General features: G+C 40.0%; 2 protein-coding genes across 2 annotated transcripts in view; one reads left to right on the top strand and one right to left on the bottom strand.

The window, feature by feature from the left end:
• The window catches only part of NHLRC2 (NHL repeat containing 2), a 31,888-nt gene extending 28,970 nt beyond the window's left edge, over positions 1–2,918 (bottom strand). Inside the window, exons 1-2 of the mRNA XM_075423790.1 lie at positions 2,625–2,918; positions 342–494 (exon numbers count right to left, since the gene is read on the bottom strand). Coding sequence (XP_075279905.1) covers positions 342–494; positions 2,625–2,787 — 316 coding nt within the window. The 5' untranslated portion in view covers positions 2,788–2,918. The remainder of the gene's footprint in view (positions 1–341; positions 495–2,624) is intronic.
• Positions 2,919–3,243: 325 nt separating this feature from the next.
• On the top strand, positions 3,244–23,206 carry DCLRE1A (DNA cross-link repair 1A). Its single transcript, XM_009934618.2, has 9 exons — positions 3,244–4,270; positions 5,823–7,394; positions 9,215–9,348; positions 11,190–11,308; positions 13,020–13,163; positions 14,083–14,228; positions 15,417–15,571; positions 21,643–21,784; positions 22,426–23,206. Exons 1-9 carry the CDS (start codon positions 3,853–3,855, stop codon positions 22,590–22,592), a joined length of 2,997 nt encoding a protein of 998 aa, XP_009932920.1. The 5' UTR covers positions 3,244–3,852; the 3' UTR covers positions 22,593–23,206.
• Positions 23,207–23,472: the final 266 nt, after the last annotated feature.

The following is a 23,472-nucleotide window of genomic DNA, read 5'->3' as shown; positions in this document are numbered from 1 at the left end:
TCAATTGTAGAGTGTCAGTATTAACTTTGAGCCCATACCTTACATCCTTGCGTAGCTTTTTGCAAATAGCCTTCTTTATGAGGATATCAGATTTGGGCTTTAACCACACATCCTGTTTCTTTAATTATACACACACAACAGATACCTTATTTAACCCCATTTAAAAGTGTGACGGGAGTATACACAGCCACCTTTTTTAGGCTACTTAAAAGATTAGAAGACATTTTTAGGCACCAGTGAAATTTTGCCAGCTGTTTAGCAACCAGCAACAAAGTAACTCAGCTACTCTGCCTGCAACACTGCCAGGAAATTCTATTCCAAGCCAGCCAAAGCACTTTTACCTTTATCAGAGTGCTGGTGCTCTAAGGCGTGGAGATCAGGCAGCAGGTGCAAGCAATTGATGCAGCAGTAAGTAAAGAAATCCAACACCACAACTTTTCCACAAAGGTCTTTGTGAAGAGAAATAGGACCTTCAGTGTTTAACCATTGTAGATCTGGAATTGAGAGAACAGAGAAACCCAGTTAGGGGAAGAGTGGGGAAAGGCAGACACTTCTACCTATTTTGCACAATATCACACAATGTTTCTGATACACTTCAAAAAAAAAGTTCAACATGCCTTTCTATGCAGACAGAAAAGCAAACCAAAAGTCTTATCTTTGTCCAACTCATCCTTATGTTCCCCAATTCTTCGTAATTAGTAAATTAAAAGAAATATCATTAACAAGATTTAACGTAATATTGAAAGTGCAGTTTATATATATAAATAGGCACCTTTAAATCGAAAGGATACGCAGGCCTGAGAACAATTTTCATACATTTTAAAACATGATCTACATTATTCCACCCCTAACAATGTCATAAGGGTAAAAAAACAATTATCTAAAACTCACATAAATGCCAGTAAATTAAAAAGACTGTTAAACTCAATGATTTTTCCAACAGTTTTGTAAAGAATTGATTTCAGAGATGATGGAAATATTGTGTTTGTAGTTCTGATCTTGATTTTCAGAGTTTGAAATGACAGGTATAAATTAATCCTGTTAGAATGGGAAGAAATACAGCCTCTTCCCGATATAGCTGGTAGTACTCCTGGTCATTTATTTTAACCACTCGATATGAGACATGAAAGCATTCTTTCCTCACTGGTAGCTGATACTCCTCCGATCCCGTTAGAAACTGGTATCAAGACAGAAAATAAATACCCTAGAATGTGGTTTGCTGTTGCTATCACTTAACACTTCTGAAAATAATGGGGGGAAAAAGATTCATGTGATACAACGCAAAGCCAAACTACATTTTTGAAGGCCTATTGTTTCAAATTGTGTGCTGACTAATCTAAAAATCTTAAAACTTCCACTTGACAGTTTCAGCAAACAAAGTTCTTACTGCCCCCAGAAGAAGTTATTGCTGCTGAAGTCAGCAGGAGGTTTGTTTTTCTGTTTTGCTAAGAGGAGGACTGGTCTCCACCTCCCTATGTTTATAAACATAAATAGATGCACACACATTCAGATTTGGGGACAACAATGAGAATAATTTATCAAGGATGCATTGTTTCTGCAGTACAAGGGCAAAACTTTACTGCTTACTTTTAAAAAGAAGAGTAGGTTATTTTATGGCATCGCTCTGCTTTTCACTAGAATTAAAACATCTTTCATAAAAAAACACTGGAAATGAAAAATGTTGTCTAACTATTTGAGCTCTTTTTAGTGGAGAAAATAAGCTTTAACGGGACACAGAAAGCAATATTAATGACAAAAGTGAAATTTCAGTTCAGGGGTCCAAATCCAGACAGCAAGAACACTCACTTTGCTCGACTGGTTACAAGTCAGAATTCATTCCCACGATACGCATGCGATTTTAACCCTGACGTTTACCTGTGGAGGTCTCTGTCTTGCAGTCACATGTCACCTCTCACAGTTGCAGAGAGCCTCACTAAGGCTAAAAGGACCCTGAACAGGACCTTCAACATCTTACAAAACTTTACCTTTGATTTCACACTTAGTAAAAGAAAAGATGTAGAAGTGTGCGAGACGTGTGAAAGGGGCACACCACTGCACGAGGATGACATCTCCAGCACAGTTGGTATCATCAGGGCCATGAACACTGACAAGCACAGGTAAGTCACGGGGATAGAGAGCTGCGAAACCTCCTCAGCGGCTGCCATGCAACCAAGGGAGCTCAGGGGAAACCCGCAGGAGTTGCCAAGGCTCTCACTATGACCACAGGAGAGAGATACCAATATACCCTAGAGAATGGAAAGGCTTTATTTTGAAAAAGATAAATTAATGAAGCTAGCAGAGGTTTAGAAGGTTTAAGGAAGAGGTTTTTGCCCCCAGAAGCAGAGCAGCTCTTAAGGAGGGGTTCTTTCCTCGCGTCCTCTGTTCCTGCCGCTTTCAGGAGCGACGTGTCCTGTCACCTGCAGCGCCTTTTCAAAGAGCGGCTAACGGGGCCGTCACCACACGGCCCTCGCAAGCAGCGGGACTTCAAGGAAAACGCCTCGCCGTGACCGTCGGAGCTCAGCCACCGCTCCCGGCGGAGCCCCCGCAGCCGCCCGCCCGGCGGGCCCGGGACGCCGAACCGCGCTCCGCCGCGGGGCCTGACCGGCTCGGGCCCCGCCACCCACCTCCGCCGAGCTCGGGCACCGTCAGGTCCCGCTCCCGGCCGTCCATCTTCTTCAGGTACTGGTAGACCAAGTTCTCCTTCTCCTGGGGAGTGTCGGCGTCGAGCAGGGCGTACTCCAGCTGGGTCTGGGCGGGCAGGAGCCCCGCCAGGCCCCCCGCCGCCATGACGCCTCCTGGGCGGGCCGCTGTTTACCGGCCTGCCGTTTCAGTGCCGCACGTTCAGCAACTCCCGCAAGGCGGGGGAGGAAAACGGTAATTAAAATTAAAAAAATCCAAACAGAACCTAGGCACAAACACGCAATAATTCGTCTGTCTTAAAGGGGCACCTGCTTAGTCGTTTCGTGTTTTTACATAGTTTTGCTGTTCACGGAAGCATATTCGTGAAGACAATCCCCAGTGGAGATTTCGGCTCAGCAGATTCAACACAGCCTGCTTTTCCCGCCCAGTAACTTTATTATTTCTAAGCGGACCAGATGTGAAAATCGAGAAGTACCGGAACAAAATCCAAACAAGGCACCAACAATATAAACGCTGGGATTTTTTTTTTTTTTTAAGGGGAGAGATGCTATGAGAGAAGCGGGAAGTTGAACGACAGCTGCGGTGACGAACGTGCGGAAGCGAATGCGTTGCCGCCGCGGCGGCGAACGGCTGAGGAGAGGCGCGGGCCCGCGACTCTCGGTGCTTGCGGCGGGAAAGGCCGGGCAGGCGGCGGCCCTCGGTGCCCGGGGCGGGAGAGGCCCGGCAGGCGGCGGCCCTCGGTGCCCGCGGCGGCGGCTGGGAGCGCGGCCCCTCCCGGCAGCGCCGTGCGGGTGACTGCCGGCGGCCATCCCGTAGCTGAGATCGCCGCCGTCTTCTTCTAAACCCCTGCCGCTTCGGGGCGGCGGCCCGGGGAGCGGGGCGAGCTGGGTGCCCGCGGGCGGGGTGGCGGGGGGAAATGGCTCGCCCCGCAAGGCTCTCCGCGTCTCACAGGCTCAGGCTTTGTTTAGCGGCGGTTATTACAGATATTCAAAGGGACGCTCGTTAAACTGTTTTTAGGATAGGATCCACCATGCTTCTGCCCCATCACGGACTTCTGCTTGGTTTGTGGCCCGGTCTTGCTTTTTTGAAATGGAGTTCAGGTGCTTTTCTTCAGGTAGCAAAGGGGACAGGGAAGAGAACACGTTTTAGTGGAAGGAAGGGTGGGTTTGTGAACTGTTGCTTAAAAGTGAGGGGAATATTTCGTGTGTTGCCATGTCTGAAGATGCTTTATTGGAAGAGGACATTTGGGAGTACAAATCCATCAGGAAGCAGAAGCATCAGAGTAACTCGGAGCGCGTCTCTACACCTGTGCAGAAAGTAAGTGATGGCAGGTGCAGGCCAAAAAGAAAGAGAAATGGAAATAAAAAAAAATCTCCAGAAAAAAGTGATGCTCTTCAGAAAACTGAGCAGAGATCAAGGCCAAGTGAGGATGTAGATCAATGTAAAGATGACAGTAGTGTGCACTCCCAGGAAAGCGTGAGCAGTCTGACGGAACAGAGCTCACAAAATGCAAAGCCAGTTCATGATGGATACTGTCCGAGCTGCCAGATGCCTTTCGCTTTGCTGTTGGTCCAGACGCCTCGATGGCACGTTGCTGAATGTTTGGATGCTCCAGGATCCGTTGAAAAAGGTACGGATAGAGTAAGAAAAAAGTCTTCAGAGAGGAGTTAAAGGCCCCTCATAAAATGTTTCTGTAAACTTTGGTTTTCCTGTTTAGTTCAAAATCTGAGATGGTATGATTTTTAGAATGGTATTACTGGTCACTTTTACCAGTATAATTTTCATATGAGATTTTTGGTTTTTTGTGAAGAACACAGAAATCTGATATGAAAATCTCATATCAGAATCTAATCATAAAACTTAGTGATAAACATTCATGGTTGTTTAACAAGCTTCATTTTGAGTGGTTTATTGAAGAAGGTGCATATTTACCATTTTAAAATAATGAAACCTGTTTCAATTGCTAAGTCAGGTTCAGCAAAGAAACCTCCTTCAATTAAGAGGTTGCCACTTTTGACACCGAATTTCTTTCTCCTTAGGTGTAAATTTTATTATGCATGTTGCTGTGTGATTTGTTCAGTTGTCTATGGACAGTTGGAAGCTGAAATCAATGTGTTAGGCTAATTTACTTGTAATGTTAGCCCGTGGTCTTTAGATATTTTATACAGAATTATACAAAAACATTCTTGTATCGTAAGACAACACAGTTTTGTTTTGAGTTCTGTACAAGAGGAACTGAACTGACTCATTCTGGTTGCTGGTTTCATGTGGGGAAATACCATGTCTGAACAGATCTAGGTATCCAACTTATTTTCTTGGTACACCTCGTAACTTTTGAAAAACAGAAAGCATACAGTCAAGGATACTGGAGTAAACGCTCTTTTAGGTAACACAGTCACTTTCTTTTTTGTATCTTTGTAACTTTCCTTGAAGTTTCTTCTTCAGAACAATGAAATTTGAGTCCTTTAACCCCAATTTTGGCAGTGGTTTTAACTTAAAACAGATGTGTTAACACTTCATTTCCATATCTTACTCCCGTAATTAACAGACAAAAAATCTCATGATGCATTCACCTTAAAATCATCAAAAGCTAGGGTAGCAAACTCTTAGCTGAAAAGGTTTAGGGAAGAGCCACAGATTTTTTTGCTGGTGTCGAATACTTTTTTCACACAAGTAAATTCATTACCTCGTTTGTTTGTTTGTTTGTTTTCCTTTTAATTTAATATGTAACCCAGCAAATAATTTAAAATGGAATTTCAGGTGGACTCAGAACCAAAATGTAGTTTATTTTGAAACATGTCTGTTGGCCTTTTCTGGTGCTACTGCTGTGAGCTCATTGCTTGCATGTGAGACAATTCTAAGAAGCCATATGATTACATTAGCACAGTATTGAAACAGGGTTAGGCACTCTTGTTAGAGGGCTGTATTAATTCAGGCATAGTGCTCTGTTGGCAGCAGCTGTTTGGTTTAGGTTGGAAGCATTCACATTTCTAGCCAGTTTAGGGCAGGAGGTCTTGGCAGCTTGAAAATTACCTTTTACTTGTGCCTTCTGTCTTCAAATAGCAGCATTTATAAGAAAAAGCTTTTAAATTGTATGTCATGTGGGATTTTTATTTTAATAATTGTGCCAAATGTATTGGCAACTATATTAACATTACTTCTCTGTTTAACTGTCTTCATAGAGTGTCCTGATGGTTTACTGTGCACTTCCACCATTCCATCCCACTACAAGCGTTACAGCCATTTTCTACTTGCAGCAAGCAGGGCAGGAGATTATCTCGTAAACTCTTCAGCAAACACTGTGGAGGGGCAGACGACATGTTCTACTGCTGCAAAGCCCAGCTGTTCCTCAAGTCATGTAGAGGAAATCTCACAGAATGAGAAACCATCTAATAATATAAAAAATGTCCCAAATGATGACTGTACATGGGTGGTACAGAGTTCACCGCAAATGAAGTCTCAGCATTTAATCAGTGAAAGTACTTCCTCTTTTGCAGATGTTCAGAAGCCTCAACAGACATTTCAGCTCACACAGACCACAGATAATAGTTGTAAATTTGAATTTTATGACTTTGCATCATCTCAGGAAAGTGGAACAGGAGAAGATCAGTGTAGTCAGAAGGACACAAATCAGCCAACTCTGCTACAGTCAAAAGCAGACTTCAGTGACTGTGAAATTTCTTATTCTCCACTGAGCACTTTTGAGGAGAGTGAAGAGGAAACCGAGGAAGAGAAGAAGAAAGTAAAAATATCACAAAATCAGTTATTCAAAGTCCAGAACTTTGAAGATGAAGAATCTAATTCTGTGGCATTTAAAACATTTGATGGACTTTTCTTCCAGCAGAAGCCTCAGTATGAGCATACCAAAATGGGAAATTTCATAACTAAAAAAAACCACTGTGAAGAAGTAAATACATTGAACCATCTAGATCATAGCAAGAAAACCATTTCTCACAGTCACATGAACAGCAAGTCCTGTAATTCAACATGTGTAGATGATCAGCATCAACAAGAGGGACTAGCCAGGGGATCCTCTTTTCTTTTTAATAACGAGGAGGTTGAACAGCCAGAATTGATTTCCTCTGCTGCTAAAGGAGGTGACACAGAGTCAGAAGATACTGCTGCTTGTGCTTTGGATTCTGCATACGTGAGTTTTACTGAGACATCATCACTGCTAGCCAGAGGAGGTGCTGGGTCTCTTCTGACACAGGAAAGTAGCATCTTGAGGGACCCAAGTAACATTTTAACTAATACAGATGAAGTGACTGCCAATGCAATTAAAAAAACAGCTTGCCAGGAGAGCTTGCAGTCAGTAGTGGAGAAAGAAGGAAATCTTAATACCGCTGCTGTGTGTTTTCCCAGCCCCATCTCTAAAACAGTACCATCTCTTTCTTTAGCAAGTATGAGTGCCAAATGCAGTTCTGCCAAAGAACTTAAACAAATGGACATTGGTGTTTTCTTTGGGTTAAAACCCAAAGTAAACGAGGAAAGCAAAGGAGAGATGCATATGAGTGAAGGAAAGCAGGTATCAGGTTCAGTAACTCCCAATGGAAAGAGGCCCAGACAGCAAAAAAGGAAAGCTGAAGGGTCTGTGGAAGGTGTAGAAGCAGTGATAGAAAGTTCAAGTAAAAATGGAGCCTTTGCAGAAGTAAATTCTGGTGGCCAACCAAGGTGGAGAAAAAAATTTAAAGAATCACCTACTACAGGTGAAGGAACAAGAAAAAAACACTGCCCTTTCTACAAGAAAATACCAGGTGAGAGGTAACTTGCTTTTTGCAGAGGTTAACTAATTTTGGCTTGAGCGTTCTATTTTGTTTCCTAATTTTAGGCTTCAGTGTTCTTCACTCTTCATAACCGTTTAGACTGCAGCTCATAATGAATTTTCTTTCCTCCATCTAAGCGGATGAAATCTGGTGTTGGTGCACGTTTCCAAAAGGTGGTTGCAGAACCAGAGTCAGCAATGGCTGAAAATAGTGAATAGTTATCTCAGGGAAATTATTTCAAGGACTGACGAATGAATGCTTTTGACTGAGCAAAAAACCATAAGGAGTATTGAAAGACAGATCCACTTTTGTAAATTATTATATCTCTCTTGTTAATATTCACTCCTAATTTCTGAATTTGATCTTTTACACTGTCTCTGTTGTGCCTGAAAATAGGGCTGTCAATAGCAATTATTTCCTTACACTGAGTTAAAAGAATTGAGTTTAATTTTGCATTTGAAATTCAATAGTATTAGAAATATGATTTACTACAACAGTGAAAACAGAGAAATGAAAACCAAGCAGAGTAGTTTGGTGAAGGAAACGGCCAAGAATTTCTCAGAATCTCCTCAAGCAGTTACATAAATTACAGGATGATGCATCAGTGGCTGAAAAAGCTTCAGATCCTCACAGTTGTACCACTAAAGGACTGTCTTAGTCTTGGGCAGATATTTGAGGAAGCCAAATAGAAATATATTAGTGATCCTAAGTGTCAAGCTGCTGCTTGAAGACAGATCTGTAAGTCTTTGCGGGGTTACACCAGCGTCATGGGTTCCATGGGCTTAGAGAATTTTCGATACATAATAAATTTGAAGAGCAGACTGCTATGCCTACAATGCAATTTTAAAGTTGCTTTGTTATTGTCTGTATTATCTTTGTGCTGGATTTTGTCACTACATTTGAAGTATATTTGACTATTTTCTATGTTACTAATGATATGTATTTATCCCCATGGCCTAGTGTAATTCAGCCTCCCTGAAGTTTCGAGTCTGGTACCTCTCAAACACTTGGGGATTTCTTGGTTTGTGATTTTTTTTTTTAATTAGCAGACTGCTATGGTTTTTTTTTGAGTTGCAAATACTTAAAGTTTTAGCCTCAAGTAAGTAGAACTATTTCTAGTTCTCCTAGAAGACCTGGGAAATTTGTGTAACATAAAATGAAAAATATTTGAGTGCCACCAGGTGAATTAGTTCTGTGCACTGTTTGGTGGTTTTAAGAAACTGTAACCCAATGTGGAAGTACCATTTGCAACGGCAAATTGGTTATGTTTCATCTCAGCATATATATTCAAAGACCCCAGATTGCTTGCTTGATATTTTTATGGTAGCATGTTTTAAGAGGAATATTAAATGCAGAATAGTTGAAAAATTGTGGTTTGATCACAAAATGCATTTTGTTAAGCTGTGGTTATCTGTTTAATTTTGTGTTTGTCTTTATTTAAGATGTTGGTATTAGATTTTAATCTACGTGAACTTTAAAACGTACCAGCCCAGTGCAGATAAATGTGTCTTATTTGCTTAACCAGTCATCATCTGTGTAGGATGGCAGCTGAACAGCAGATACTTGGGAGGCTTGTGAAAGTGTTTGTGTGTGGACACTTTATTAAATTTTTATTTTAATAAAATTTTTTGTGACGGTTGACTCATGCGCAAACCATGCTCATCTTTAAATGGCTCCTTCAGCTGCATGCAGTGTAACTGCTTTCCCTTTTAATTTGGAAGACAGAAAAAAAAAGCAAAAGGCAAATTTAATTAAAACTTAGTTTAACTATGCATGTTTACCGACTGGCTTCTCTTCCCTTTTTGCTGTAGGAACTGGTTTTACAGTTGATGCCTTTCAGTATGGAGAAATTGAAGGCTGCACAGCTTATTTCCTTACTCATTTTCACTCTGATCACTATTGTGGGCTAACAAAAAACTTCACATTTCCAATCTACTGTAATAAGGTAAGATTTTCCAACATTACTAGATATTATCAAATCCATATGCAACTAGAATCACTTCTATACTGATGAAAATAAATAGAATATAAGAAGTTCTGTTGTTGGGTCAATTAGACAGGGTGTATATGTATATGGGAATCTGTGTTTCCCTTGTAAGAAATTTTCTTACCCGGATTTGGCTGATGAAGAAGACTAGAGAAACTTGCCTGTCTAGATACCATGAAAAAATTCAGGTTTAAAAGAACTTCAAATTAGATCAGACCGCAGAGAGCCTTTGTCAGTCAAATCTTGAAAATAGCACAAATTCTGCTACATGTCCTTGCAACCTGCTGCAGTGCTTACCCACTCTTAAATTTTTTCCTAATATGCAATTGAAACGTCCCTTTTTGCAACTTGAAATTGTAGCTTGTTCTTTTTGTGTGCATCATGGACAGGAATCTGGCTCCATCTTCTCTATAACTCTAGTCAAGTGATGGAAGTCTGAAATTATTGTAGAATCATAGAATAGTTTGGGTTGGAAGGGACCTTTAAAGGTCACCTAGTCCCACGCCCTTGCAGTGAGCAAGGACATCTTCAACTCGATCAGGTTGCTCAGAGCCCCGTCCAACCTGGCCTTGAATGTTTTCAGGGATGGGGCATCGACCACCTCTCTGGGCAACCTGTGCCAGTGTTTCATCACCCTCATTGTAAAAAATGTCTTCCTTGTATGCAGTTTAAAGCTACCCTCTTTTGGTTTAAAGCCATCACCTCTTGTCCTGTTGCAACAGGTCCTGCTAAACAGTTTGTCCCCATATTTCCTATAGGCCCCCCTTTAAGTACTGAAAGGCCATAATAAGGTCTCCCTGGAGCCTTTTCTTCTCCAGGCTGAACAGCCTCAGCTCTCTTGGCCTTTCCTCACAGGCGAGGTGTTCCAGCCCTCAGATCATTGTTGTGGCCTCCTCTGGTTCTGCACCAACAGGTCCATGTCTCTCCTCTGCTGAGGGTTCCAGAGCTGGACGCAGGACTCCCAGGGCGGTCTCAGCAGAGTGGAGCAGAGGGGCAGAATCCCCTCCCTCGCCCTGCTGGCCATGCTGCTGGGGATGCAGCCCAGGGTATGGTTGGCTTTCTGGGCTGGCAGCACACAGTGTTGTCTCACGTCCAGCTTTTCATCCACCAGTACCCCCAAGTCCTTCTCGGCAGGGCTGCTTTCGATCCTTTCAACCCCAGACTGTACTGATAGCAGGGATTGCCCCAACTTAAGCCATCTATTCTCCATGGTCAGTAAATGGAGTTGTTTTAGCCTGGTCCCGTGTGTCCTGTGCTTCAGGCTGTTGAATGGCCAAGACTGCCATTTGCTATTATATGTCCAACCAACTCTTCTTTACTCAGAAAATTACCCATCCAGAACCTGCATCAAAAAAATATTTGTGATTTACGTTGGAAGTCTCTTGGAATGGTCGTGTCCCATGTTGCCCTTCCAGCAGGTGCTGGGATGACTGCAGTTCTCCGTAAGAAGACCCAGGGCCTGTGACCTGGAAGTTCCTTCGGCTGTTTAAACAGGGCTTTACCCACCTACCCTTCTTGACTTGGCAGTCTGTAACAGATATTCCCTCTTGTTTGCCTCCTCTCTGATTCCAGTCTTTAACCTGTTGACAGGCTTTTACAAGTTTGCCTTTTTAAAACAGGTTTTTGTCAGTTTGCTTTTTGAGAGGTGAAGTGCTACTGAAAGTCTTCATTATACCCATGATCTTATAGTTTCTCTCTAAGCCAGACAGTCTGGCTTTGAGAGCTTTTGTTTCTAAAATAAACAAAGGCTTTTTTTAGATTTTGTTCCTATTACGTATTAAATCCTTTCCCTGTTACAGATAACTGGCAACCTGGTGAAGAGCAAACTTCGAGTCCAAGAGCAGTACATCCACGTGTTGCCAATGGACACAGAATGTATAGTGAATGGGACCAAAGTGTTGTTGCTCGATGCCAATCAGTATGTGTCATTGCTTTGTTGTGGAATATTTGTGTGTGTAGAATGTTAAAGATAAATGTTGTACAGATACAGTTTATGTTTTCATCATTTTTAGGTTTCAGTGGGTCTGAAAAAAGAAGGGTGAAAATAATTCACATTCCTGAGTTGCCTTAGTAACATACATTTGCACTTCAAAAGTGAATTAGGCGTGTAGGAGCCTAAATTTCTTGCAAGTAGTTAGCTTTTGAAATGGGTGAATTGTTTTTGAGAATGAAACTTTTTTGTAATTTTGGTTTAATTTTTTTTTTCGTCGTAAGGAGTACATAGTGTTAACCACACATAACTCTGTAATTTTTAAGCTTGTTGAGAGGTTGAATGATTTTTCTGGTGGTCTGGACACTTTAGTTTTTGGTGTCTAGTTGGGAACATGTTAGATTTGATTATCAGATATGTTACATTTCTGTAGCTTCAGCTGAAGATAGTTAAATCTTCAGCTAGAGAAAAATGTAGTACTTTGGATCCCAGGAGAGACAATAACTTGCCAACATTTTGAATATTGAACATTAAAGAAAAGCCTGTTGAAATATGCAGCAAGACATCACTGGATTTGGTGATCAAGGGTGAGATTTTTGTCCAGTATTACACTGTCACTGTGTGATGATGCTGGATTTAAAGTTGAGTAGCACCTGACTTCCAGCCCTGTGCTCTTGCCATTCTGCCTCTTGGTACCTTATTTGGCAATGGGCAAGAGGAACAAGTCCTTTCCATGAAGTGTATACTGAAACACAGCACTGTGTCACAGCTGGTTTGAATATTACTTATCTTAGGATTTGTTTATAGTTGGAGAGATAAGATTCCATGAAGTCCTTTGAGAACCCTTTCTGGGAATGAAGGAAGCCTTGTTGCTTATGTAATTTGGACACTTCTCATTTTTCCTGTTTGTCTTTCTGATCCTCTGCTTCAATTTAAAAGGCACATAAACCTTAGGTACAAAGTTCAGCTTTTTGGAGAGTTCACCAATTTTGTTTTTAGCTCTGATTCATGCCAGTTTTCCCCTTTTTGAGATTTCATTTACCCTTTACAGATGATTCATGTCCGAAATAGTCCCACTCTGGTTTTCCAGTCTGAGCACTTGGCCTTCAGACAGCTTTGGCGAGGAACTGCAGAAGGTGCAATGGATTTGCCGTGGCCAGTGAGAGAATTGTATTTATAACCAGGGAATTCTGGATGAGGATAATTTTTAAAACCTGCAATTAGAATTTAAAAGGAAATTCTTCAGTAAGTTCTGCAGGAGTGAAGATGCATCTGCAATAATACAATTCTGTTGCTCCTGAATAAGAATGCTGCTTCTCTTTGGTGTGCTGTTTCCCCTTTAAATCAAATAATAGAACCTCAGAGATGGCAGCTGAGGCAGCTGCTTTGTCATACCTAGAAGAAGACAGAGCATCCCAAAATGGCAGTTAATGCTTGATTACTTTACTGTTGGTGTGGTTTTTTTCTTCCCTCCATCTCAGCTGAGAACTCAAGTCTGGCTTGTCTATGGCCATAAGGATAGCTTCAATGTTCCTTTAGAAACCAGGAATTTCTAGCTAAATTAGGCTGCATAGTAGCTGTGATTTAAAATGCTGTTCTGCACACCTGCTACTGAGGAGTGCTATATCTCTTAAGGCAGTTTATCAGTATAGACAACTAATGTAATTTTTATGGAGTTTTTTTGTTTGCTTGTTTCCAGTTGTCCAGGTGCAACAATGATCCTTTTCTGTCTACCGAGTGGAAATGTTATTCTGCATACAGGAGACTTCAGGGCAGATCCTTCTATGGAGCGCTACCCTGCTTTGATGAGTCAACAAGTCCACACCCTTTATCTTGATACCACGTAAGTTGTGTTTGACTGCTTTTTTTCAATATAACCCTCCTTTCAGTTTTGTAAGACCTTATATGAACAGAAAAAAATGTGTGTAGAAGTAACATTACTGTTTTAACACTTGTTAGCTCTATTTAGTGTTGAATAAAATCAGATATTTATTGGAAGTCAAAGTATGTCTAGCTTGTTTATGTGTTATGCTGTTACATGAGAGAATAAAAGTGGGTAGTGGAAAAGCTGCTAAAGTATTTGGTGAGATGGCCTTATTATTTATAAATGCTATTAAATTCTGGGTGGCAAAATTCATATGTTGAGTGTTCAACTCTAAAATGAGGTTCATGGAACATTGGTTTTATGTGGATTCAGCTCTGTTATAAAAGGGGCGTGGGGGAATTCAAAGTGTGAAAGAATACCAAATGGTTAAATCAGTTGTCCACGTTTTCCTTAGAGCTTTCTCTGAGTCATGTATAGAAAATTGTTTTTCTGCATATGATGAGTAATGACCAGCTGCAGTCTTTTATTTCAGTTCCATATGTTTCTGTGAATGAATAATGCCTTATGTTATGGTTTGTGTGCACGACAAAAAATAGACATAAGGATGTAATTAGTACATGATACAAATATCTAGCTTGAAAAAGCACTTGGTATTTATAGAGAAAAAAAATGCAGAATTGAGTCTTAGTGTCAGAGAAGTTAATAGTTGTAGAGAAAAGACTGATACACTCAATGTAAATTTTGTTGCAACAGTTTCATCTGGGCACCTCAGTAGTTTCTGACAAATAGATTGCAAGTAGACTGAAATTATATAGAGGGATAAGATCTTTTCCATGACTTTGTTATTGTGTGCATGCAGTTTTGAGGGCCTGCTTGGTAAATTCAGATGTCTGCTCCCTTGTATAACGAAGTGGTATATCTTGTTTCCATGCCCCAGATACTGTAGTCCTGAATACACTTTTCCTGCTCAACAAGAGGTTATCCAGTTTGCTGTCAATACTGCCTTTGAGACAGTGACTTTAAACCCACGTACTCTAGTTGTCTGTGGCACCTATTCCATTGGGAAAGAAAAAGTTTTTTTAGGTACGTAAAAGAAGTGTACTGGATCAAATAACTAAATAAATGTCAGTGTTAAAAGACCTTTTTCTTGAAGATATAAAGGGTCACTTAGTCTTGATGGTCAGATGTTGTGTAAAGAAATGAAATATATTTAATAATCCTGCTGCTGGTTGTTCAGTTTTCTAATGTTTCTAGTTTTCAGTGTTCAAAAAAACGTGTAGATGTGGCACTTCGGGATATGATTTAGTAGACATGGTGGTGTTGGGTGGACGGTTGGACTTGATCAGCTGAGAGCTCTTTTCCAACCTGTGATTCTATGATTCTAATCAATAGGTTTTAACTTTCTGAAAGAAATATTTTTCTGCCATGTTTACAAACCCCTCGAATATACAGAAGGCCAGTTTGTATTCTAAGTGAATGAACCTATTTAATTGCTTCCGGTGAGAAAATTGATAATGGCAATTAAAAAAAGCCAGAAATGAGGTCTTTATGACATCTTTAGTGTTAATAATTTCATGTTGTTGAGAAGCAGCAAAGGAATATAATTATTCTTAAACTTCTGTTTTGCTAACAGTTTTTCCTTCCAGGTTTATATGATGTATTTTCCTAAATATTTATAGTAATTGGTCTTAATGAAATCAATTTTAACAAAGCATTCCCCAAACCAAAACACATCTTTCTTAATGAAAATCTTGTGTGCTGTGCTTCACTCAGTTACAGCATTAGGATCCAACATCATTGCCCAAATATATACTCTAGAGCAGGCATGCACATTTGTGCTTTTGAGTGTATTTAAAGTCTTCAATACAAGGCTTGCTTTCACTGAAATTTAGTCTGTCTTTAATGTGGGCTATTTGTCTCATTTTCCAGAAACTGCACGTTTCTGGCTTCTTTGAAATAAATACCAGTGCACCTTGGTGACATTCTACCAAAGAAATACGACTTAGAACTTATCAACGTACTTCTTTTCTCATTCTCTTTCCAATTGTCATACACAATTCTGGGGCTAAAACATAGCAGACAGAGTTTTTTAACAGCCATTACAGGTTTGTCGTCTTCGTTTTAGAATATGAAACACTATATCCTGTTAAATATGGATTTTTTCCAATAGTACAAATGATGCAGTGCAATAATTAGAAATATCTCCAAAACAAACAAAAAATGAACTCCTGTAATTTTCTGTATCTGATTTCTTCCCGATTCATCCTAAAGCAATTGCTGAAGTTCTGGGCTCAAAAGCAAGTATGTCCCGTGATAAGTACAAAACACTGCAGTGCTTGGAGTCAGCAGGTGTTAATTCGCTCATCAGTATGGACTGGGGTGGTACTTTGCTTCATGTTCTTCCCATGATGCAAATTAATTTTAAGGTAAGTTCAGAACATGTACTCTGCTGATTAACCTGCTGGCTAATTTTACTGTTGGCTCGTCCCAGCCGGTGTTGTGTTTGCTGCTTTTTAACCTCTTGTCAGATCCTATTTATTTAGTAAAGTTTTGACATGTAGCAATACATTGGAAATGAAATGCAATTAAACATTAATGACTGTCTCCAAACATGGTGCACAGAAAGTGTAATTTCACTTCAGTGCGGTGCTTGTACACGATAAGATGAAGTTTGTTCAAAGGCTTGCTGTTTGTGAACCTTTTTGAAGTAGATTTATGTAATGACTGAAGGATCTGTCCTATTAGCAATTAATATATTGTGACATGGAGTCCCTGTTTTCAGCCTGTCTTTTACCTGCTACGATGTAGGAAAAGACTAAAAGGATTTTCTACCTGTGAGCCTCTCTGTTTTGAGGCAGCCTTTGAACATGGCCAACGTCCAGTCTGGTGTTTGATTAAAAAAAGAAATAGGGTTCTCCGTGTTCCTTTCAGTTCAATTTCCATGTATTTATAAAAATATTTTCTTCTTTTAAAAGAATATTCTCTCTCCTTCTGTGCTGAAGATTTACATGGGGATAAGGATATTTGAAAATGAAAACTCACACATAACAAATACACACATTGAGTCAATTAAAGGACACCGCATCTGTATACATGCTTTAGTTTTTCGACACACAGTCTTCTCTAGTATTTGTAGCAAAAGCAAGTAAACCAGTTTATTTTAAGACATTGTTTCGTCTAAGTTGACTTCAAGTGCACATTTCAGTTGAGATTTGAGACAGTGGGTTTTTGTTGTTGAGAGTTTTCATGGGAATTTCTTAGTTAGGAAAGGTGCCGAATTCCTGGGGGGAAAGAAGTTTGTTCTAAATAGACTACGAAATACAGAATGGCATTAAGGCAAAGCAGCAGGCTCTGGATTAAAGGTAACCTGGAGGAAAAACAGTGGTTGCTTATGCCTGAAGGGCTTGGATTCATTTTCCTGCTTTGCTTCAGGCCTGCTGTGCCATCTCAAGCAAATCCTTCAGAGCAAGATGGTATTTAGCTGCAGGACCAGTAAAGGTCAGAGTTGACCTAAAAAGGAGAAAAAGAGGCTATACGATTTGGATGGGAGCTGCAGGAGATGGAACTTAATATCTTAATGTTTTAATGTTGTTCTATAATCTTTTCTGCGGTGGGGCAGAAAATGAGTAATGGAAATGTGTATGGATTTATTTTTAATGTGTTGTGTTGTCTTAAACAGTAATAATACATTTTAGTTTCTTCTGCGGATTTTTGGGTTGTTACGTGATTCTGCTGTCCTGTGTCCCAGTGTGTATGGCATACTCACGTAGCTGGACTTTCAGGCAGAGAGTGTGATTATACTACAAGGATGTGTAGACAGCCTTACTTCTCAGAGAGGGGCAGATGTATCATGTGCAGGGTCTCATGTCCAAGGATGAGAGCTTCTAGACAAATCTACAGTGTGCTAGAAACAATGCCTGGAACCTGGAAAGAGCCAGGAGATATTAAAGCCACAGTGATCTAGTGGAAAATAGTCTGGTGAACCACCATGGCCCTCTGTACTGGGGCTTTGACTTCATGTGTGAGGTCGTTGGAATGTGGTCTGATGCTGTCATTGGTAATTTTGCGTCCATGTAAGCTAGGCGTGATAGGTGGACTTTCAGAGTGCTGAACACCCAGTGAGGCTGGTAGCTAGTTGAATGCCTGGGTGGAATGTAGTGTCAGTAAAATGCGAAGAATGTTAAATACTTAAAGATGAGTTCATACGACCATTTCTCTTATTTCTGCCCCAGCAGCATCAGTAAACATGAACTCGGACAATATTTTTAATAATAAATTATCTGATCACTTGTAATCTCATTCTAGTTACTGATGAATGATACCATCCTTTTTTTTACAGACCATGTAAATGTTGATGCCGTCATCTGCAATTGCATGGTTTTGTCTTGTGCTGGGTTGTACAGGTTTTGTCCTGAATTACTGGTGCATTACTGGGAAAGCCAAAATTTTTTAGTGGTCCTCATCACTAAGTGCCAATGCCTACATTATCTGCTGGGTGTCTCCTACCTCCTCTGTTTTATTTGATCCCTAGCCCTACTCAAAACCACAATCTTACTTCTTAATTTGGGCTAATTTCCTGCTCGCGTAGTTTCAGCTGCGAACCTGCAAATCCATGAAATCCTTACAGGAGTATTCTCAGTCCAAAGCTCAGATTCGGTCCTTATTTAGTAAATTAAGTATATCTGTCGTCTTGTCCATCAGTTGCCTTTTTAGTAGAATGCAAATAACCAAACCCTGGTGGTATATTATGGTGTCTCCTAGAAGCCCCAGTTTCACACCCTTTTTTTCCCCTGTTACACTCTTTACTAGTAGAGAAAAAATAAACCTGTCTGTGCTCCAGGCTTGGTAGTTCTCAGAACTATATGCGTGATTATTCTGCCTTTTATTATGGAAAGACCTCTCTGGTCTGTTTCTAGATAAAGAACAAAAAAAGCTGCATAAGCTACATGTGCTTACCCCAGCTGAAGCCTAGTTTGTGGTAACTGTTGATAAAACTCTACTCGGCCAAGGAAAGCTTCCGTGTTTCCATAGCTGACGGCTCGTAAGACTAAATCTGGATGCCCAGAGCTTGAGTTCATCTTTTGAGATGCTCCTGCATATACTTCCTTGTGATCAGGGGCTTTTTCCCCTTGATCATTGGGTCTTTAGATTGCTGGAGAATGTTATGATTTTTTTATAATATTGATTTTTTTTGCATGCATATTCAGGAATTTTAGAAGTATTTGTGCAGTCTCTATGTTGTGAATATTGTTTTTCCTTCTGGTGGCATTGTCTAGCTGTTTAATTCCAGTTTGGGGGGCTATCTGAAATCTGCTTTTCTCTATGTTGATTTTCAGGAGTAATATCAAGCATATTTTTTCATTTTGGAGACAGCTGTTTTATTATTTGTGACCAACTAGCTTAGCTGTTCATGTACGATTTATAAACACGGTATTGATTCAGCAGAGAGCGTTATTCACCTGAAAGCCATGGGTACTTAGAAAAGTACAGAAATCTCTTGCTATCTTTCCCATAGATATCAGAGTTTAAAGACCAATGTTGGTACCTTCTGCCTAGAACTGAAGCATTCAAAAATTAATAGTGACCATAATTGTGTTAAATCCACCGTGAAGAACAGGTGGATCAGTGAATGTGTTTTTGACAGGTTGAAAGATGAGTTTTGTAAACCCACGGCATCCTCAGAATATGTGCTGTACCCTCGATTGTCACTTGGCTAAAGGCTTGGTGACAGTAACGTACGGTGCAGTTCCCTTTTCTGCTTGAGCTGTCTCTGTCAAGATGTGCCCATTTCTATACAAATGCAGCCCCGGGGAGGGAAACTGTGCTACCTGGCTTAGAGGTTTCCATCCCTTTTTATCTTCAACCATGTATTTGAATATAGAATTTTGGGTAATTTTTCTATCGCTGCATCGGGACTTGTATTACTGTCCCAAGAATCTGTTGAAGAAACAAGTTCAAATTTGAGAAGAAAGCATATCTTTTCTGCTTTATAAATTCATATAGGTATTTCTATCTGTGATTAGGATGAAAACAGTCCCATTCATGATGTTGACTACCTGGCCAGGTGTCACCAGACTTGATGTATTTTATCCAGGCCTTGTGACTGCCCCCTTGAAAAGAACCAGTACTAGAAATGAGTGTTTGGCTAAGATGTGTGACGTCTGAAGGGTAAAACTAGAAAGAAAAGCCATAGAGGATCAGAGGCAGCAAAAATACAGTGGCAGAGGAATAAGCTTTTTGTGGTGTTATATTACTGCTGGATGGGCTGAGATTCTTTTTGTTCATTTGGGTTTTTTCCTATGTCTAGCTCTGGCTTTCTTGAGGAGTTTATTAGGAGTTTATATCAAACTTTCTTCAGGTGCTGCCTGGGTCAAGAGTGAGACAACATGCTCTAGATGAATATTCTGGATATTCTTAATGGATAATATTGACATAAGTTTATAAAATGAAAATTTTTTATATGTGTGATTTTTTAATTAAAATGTTTATAACAATAAAACATGAATTGCTGTAGTATTGTAAATGTACTTTATGGATGTGGTACTTCACTGCAATACTTGGTTTTACTCAGTAAAATACAGGGATTGATGTGTGTGCTGATGAGTAGCTGTTCATGAATAAGCAAATGAGTTTGTGGTGTTAGGGCTGATTGTAAATTAATTATTAATCATGTTTGAGTCTTCTTGTACCTTATGGAATCCATTTGCATGTACTGCTGACTTTCGCGATGCTGTAGATAACAAGCTGTCACGGTGATTGAAGGAGGTTGATTTAGCAATGGAATATATTTTCCATTTTGAAAGGATGAAGGTTTAGTACAGTCTTGGCTAAAGCAATAAAAGAAGAAATTGGAATCTGTGTTTAAAGTGGACTTGTTGTAAATAAACACTGTAGTAATTTGTTTTGTGGAAAGAGGCCATCTTTTCTAAAATGCATGCAAAGTTCTTTTGCAACAAATAGTTTTTTATACCAGCCAAAAATTGAGGCTTCTTCCACTTGAATATGCAGTGGAAGACTTCCAGAAAACTGGGGTCTTCAGGTCTGTGCACCTCCTTTATGTTGCTTAGCTCAGCAATGTCTTGTACTGGCAGCGAGGTGAGATTTTCAGAAGTGCCTGTGATTGAAACGCACAAATCATTGTCAATGAGATTGAAATTGCATCCTTAGTGTTAATGTTGCTCGCTTGATTTATGACAAAATTTGACAGCAGATTAGCATTGGTTAATAAGATATTCATTGTATTTGAAGTACTGTATTTAGATATCATTAAAGTAAGGGGAGCAAGTATGTGAATTATTACCTTAAGCTATGTTAATCTTCCTAAAATGAAGTGTGAAGGAGAATTAGACTGCTACAGTTACATATTTAACCTAGCGAGGACTGAACATTTGCAGTGTATTAAGAGTCATGGCAACTAGCCATAATTCCTGTCGCTGAAAGAAGCATATGTTGTGGTAGGGTGTTTTTGTTGTTCTTCTGTGTGCCTAGTTAGATGGATTCTGTATGTTGCTGCTGAACATTGTACTGAAGGTGCTGTTAAGTGTGGTAGTGTCACAGGCTTCTTCCTGCTTAATAATTTTCAAGTACGTGACAGGTTAGTTTGTATTCTATCACAGCCTACATGTCCTCCTCTCCCCACCTTTTTTAAATCAATCTTTATTTTGCTTTCCTCTTCCTGCTGCTGATATAAAGTTTAATATTTTGAGTTCCATAATCTCATAGGACTTTCAAACGGAGAATGTCCCTTTAAGATTTTATACAAGACATGTGAAATTGATTTTTCTATTTTTGGTTTGAAATAATACTGACTTCACTTTGTCCGGGAATAGGATTGTACATTCCTTATACTTCCCTCTCATCTTTTTCCCGAGCTTAAACAACATTGAAGGCTGACTTAGCCAACTAGGAAAGTTTTCAAGTTAATTTTTTTTTTTAGAGTGAAGGGATGAGAGGTTGTTTCCTTCCTGTTCTGAGTGGAGATGTGGTAAAACATGGTGTAGTGCTCAGAGCAATACTCAAGTCAAGCACTTGCTTGCTGTGATTTTTTGGCTACCTTACTTAATTAACTCAGAGCACTTCTGGGCATAAGCAGATGTCAGGATGTCAGTGGCACTTTAAATTAACCAGATGGTTTTGCACTGAAGCAAGCTTTCACCATCTTTTATCACCACTCAGCTGCAAGAGTGCTGACCTCCAGCTGAAAGGAGGAAATGAATGACTTGTGGAGCAAGATTGGTAAGAAGATGTGACTGTGCTGCATGTGTTCTGATCTGTAGGCTTACTCAGATGAAGCATTGACATCCTAAGGTACAAGGTGCTCTGCAGATATAAATATTTATCATTAATGTTTTCAAGGCAGATGGTATTTAAAATAAAAATGTTCATATCAAAACATGAAAATAAAACTTAGTCTGAAGTTTCTCCATTGTGAAATCTCCAACATTTAGACTAACAAGCTATTTAATGGGATTAAGTATACGCTATATTCTTTTCACAGGGCTTGCAAGATCACTTGAATAAGTTTTCTGAGCATTTTGATCAAGTTCTGGCTTTCAGACCTACTGGGTGGACCTACTCTGATTCATGCCTTTCTCTGGTGGATATCAAACCCCAGACAAGAGGAAAGATCACCATATATGGTATGAGAGTGGCAAAGATTCAGTGCATTTAATTTTGTGTGGATGTTTTTTGTATTTTTATTCTGGAAACTCCTACTGTTCATTGTAACCGATGCTTTTTCTGATAACTGAGAAACTGAACATACGGATCTCCAGGAGCGAACGGGGTAATTGGGAACACTGTAAATGCAGATTTTTACATACATTCTGCTCCTGTCCTCCTCTTGCAAATAAAGGCTTTTATCTGATATATGTAGAGACTTCAGGGGAGAAATCTTGGCCCAGCTGATGCTGGTGGCAGTGCAGTTCCACATCCAAGATTTCATTCCATACTTCACTCATTTGAGAGACTGTGGGTCTTCCTCTTCTGCTCAGTTCTTGTTCTTGGCTGGAGTTGAATCTCCTTAAATTTTAACATTCATTTAACCAAATGCTTGGTGTCGCTCACATTGCACGCATGAAGGACTTGGTAACTTAACGCAAGGTAATTTTTCCAGAAGGAAAATCTGGGTTTTTGTTTTACCTTAGCTATAAACTTTAGATTGCAAATACAAATAAAAAAAAAATATTATCTGAAGTATTTCTTAGCTGGAAGGCTTGCAAAACTGTTTTGACAAGAAGCTAAGTAGACTGACAGGTCGCTGTGATTTGTTTCATTTCAGGGATTCCTTACAGTGAACACAGCAGTTACCTGGAAATGAAGCGTTTCGTTCAATGGCTGAAGCCACAGAAAATCATCCCCACTGTAAATGTTGGTAACTGGAGAGCCAGAAGCGTGATGGAGAAGCATTTTAGAGACTGGATGATTGAGGGTAGTAGGCATAAATAAATATAAGGAAGAATGTATATTTCAAGGGAGGTAGGCTGGAGTGGGAGTTGTGAGTTCCTGTGAGTTTTATTTAACTCCTTTTTCCCTGGAGCTTTTTTTAGGGAGGACTAAGCTGCCATTCTCCTGAGAAAGCTGAATTTGAAAAAAAAAAAAAAGGCACCTTGGTGTCGTATGCACCTACTACTTATTTTTCCCATAACTTAAGAACTTTTTTGCAAATGCATATTTCATGTTATTTTTATCTTACTGCTTTTTCCCCATTCATAATTTTCCTCAGATTATGGAGATGCCCAGATGTGTAATGCTGGGGGAGAAACCACCTCCAGATTAATCATTTCTGAAAAGAAGTAATAAATGAGCCAATGCTAAGCTTATGTCACATGCTGTCAAGTCAGGCTTCAGAGAAGCTCGTTTCATGAACAAGCAGAACTGGCTATGGTGATTTAAATCTTGTGAACAAAATTTACCTTGTGAGAGAGGATTGGCGTGGGCTCTTGCAGGATACATACTTTGGAGAATGATTTCTGTAAAAGACATTGCTACCTGCTTTCTGCTCAAGATTTTCTGGGTTTTTTAAATTTTTTTTTCAAAATAAAGAACCTACATGAAGCCTGTGTGGACTTTGAGTAAAATGCATTTCTTTCCAGAACCATAGTTGCTGAGCTGAGAAGCCTGCCTGTCATACCTTCAGTGAACGTTCTGTGTGTGTTGCTTGTATGAGGCTGCTCTTGCGTCCAGGTAGTGCCAATTCTCAGCGTGCGGCCAACGCGCGGAAGCGGTTCCTCCCCAGGTAGCCTCCGACAGCGCATTTGGGTTTGCAGGGCTGCGTGTGCAGGTTTGTTACTTGAAGTCTGGAAAAACAAGAAAGGCAACTATTAGT

Source organism: Opisthocomus hoazin, chromosome 6 (assembly GCF_030867145.1).
Source record: "Opisthocomus hoazin isolate bOpiHoa1 chromosome 6, bOpiHoa1.hap1, whole genome shotgun sequence".
NCBI classification, from domain to species: Eukaryota; Metazoa; Chordata; class Aves; order Opisthocomiformes; family Opisthocomidae; genus Opisthocomus; species Opisthocomus hoazin.
This window is presented reverse-complemented; position numbering and strand designations above follow the sequence as displayed.

Coding starts and splice junctions, on each gene's coding strand:
- DCLRE1A (XM_009934618.2), top strand. CDS start 3,853: ATGTCTGAAGATGCTTTATTGGAAGAGGACATTTGGGAGTACAAATCC. Junction 7,395..9,214: donor TTTCTACAAGAAAATACCAG/GTGAGAGGTAAC, acceptor TTTTTGCTGTAG/GAACTGGTTTTACAGTTGAT. Junction 21,785..22,425: donor AGGAAAGATCACCATATATG/GTATGAGAGTGG, acceptor GTTTCATTTCAG/GGATTCCTTACAGTGAACAC.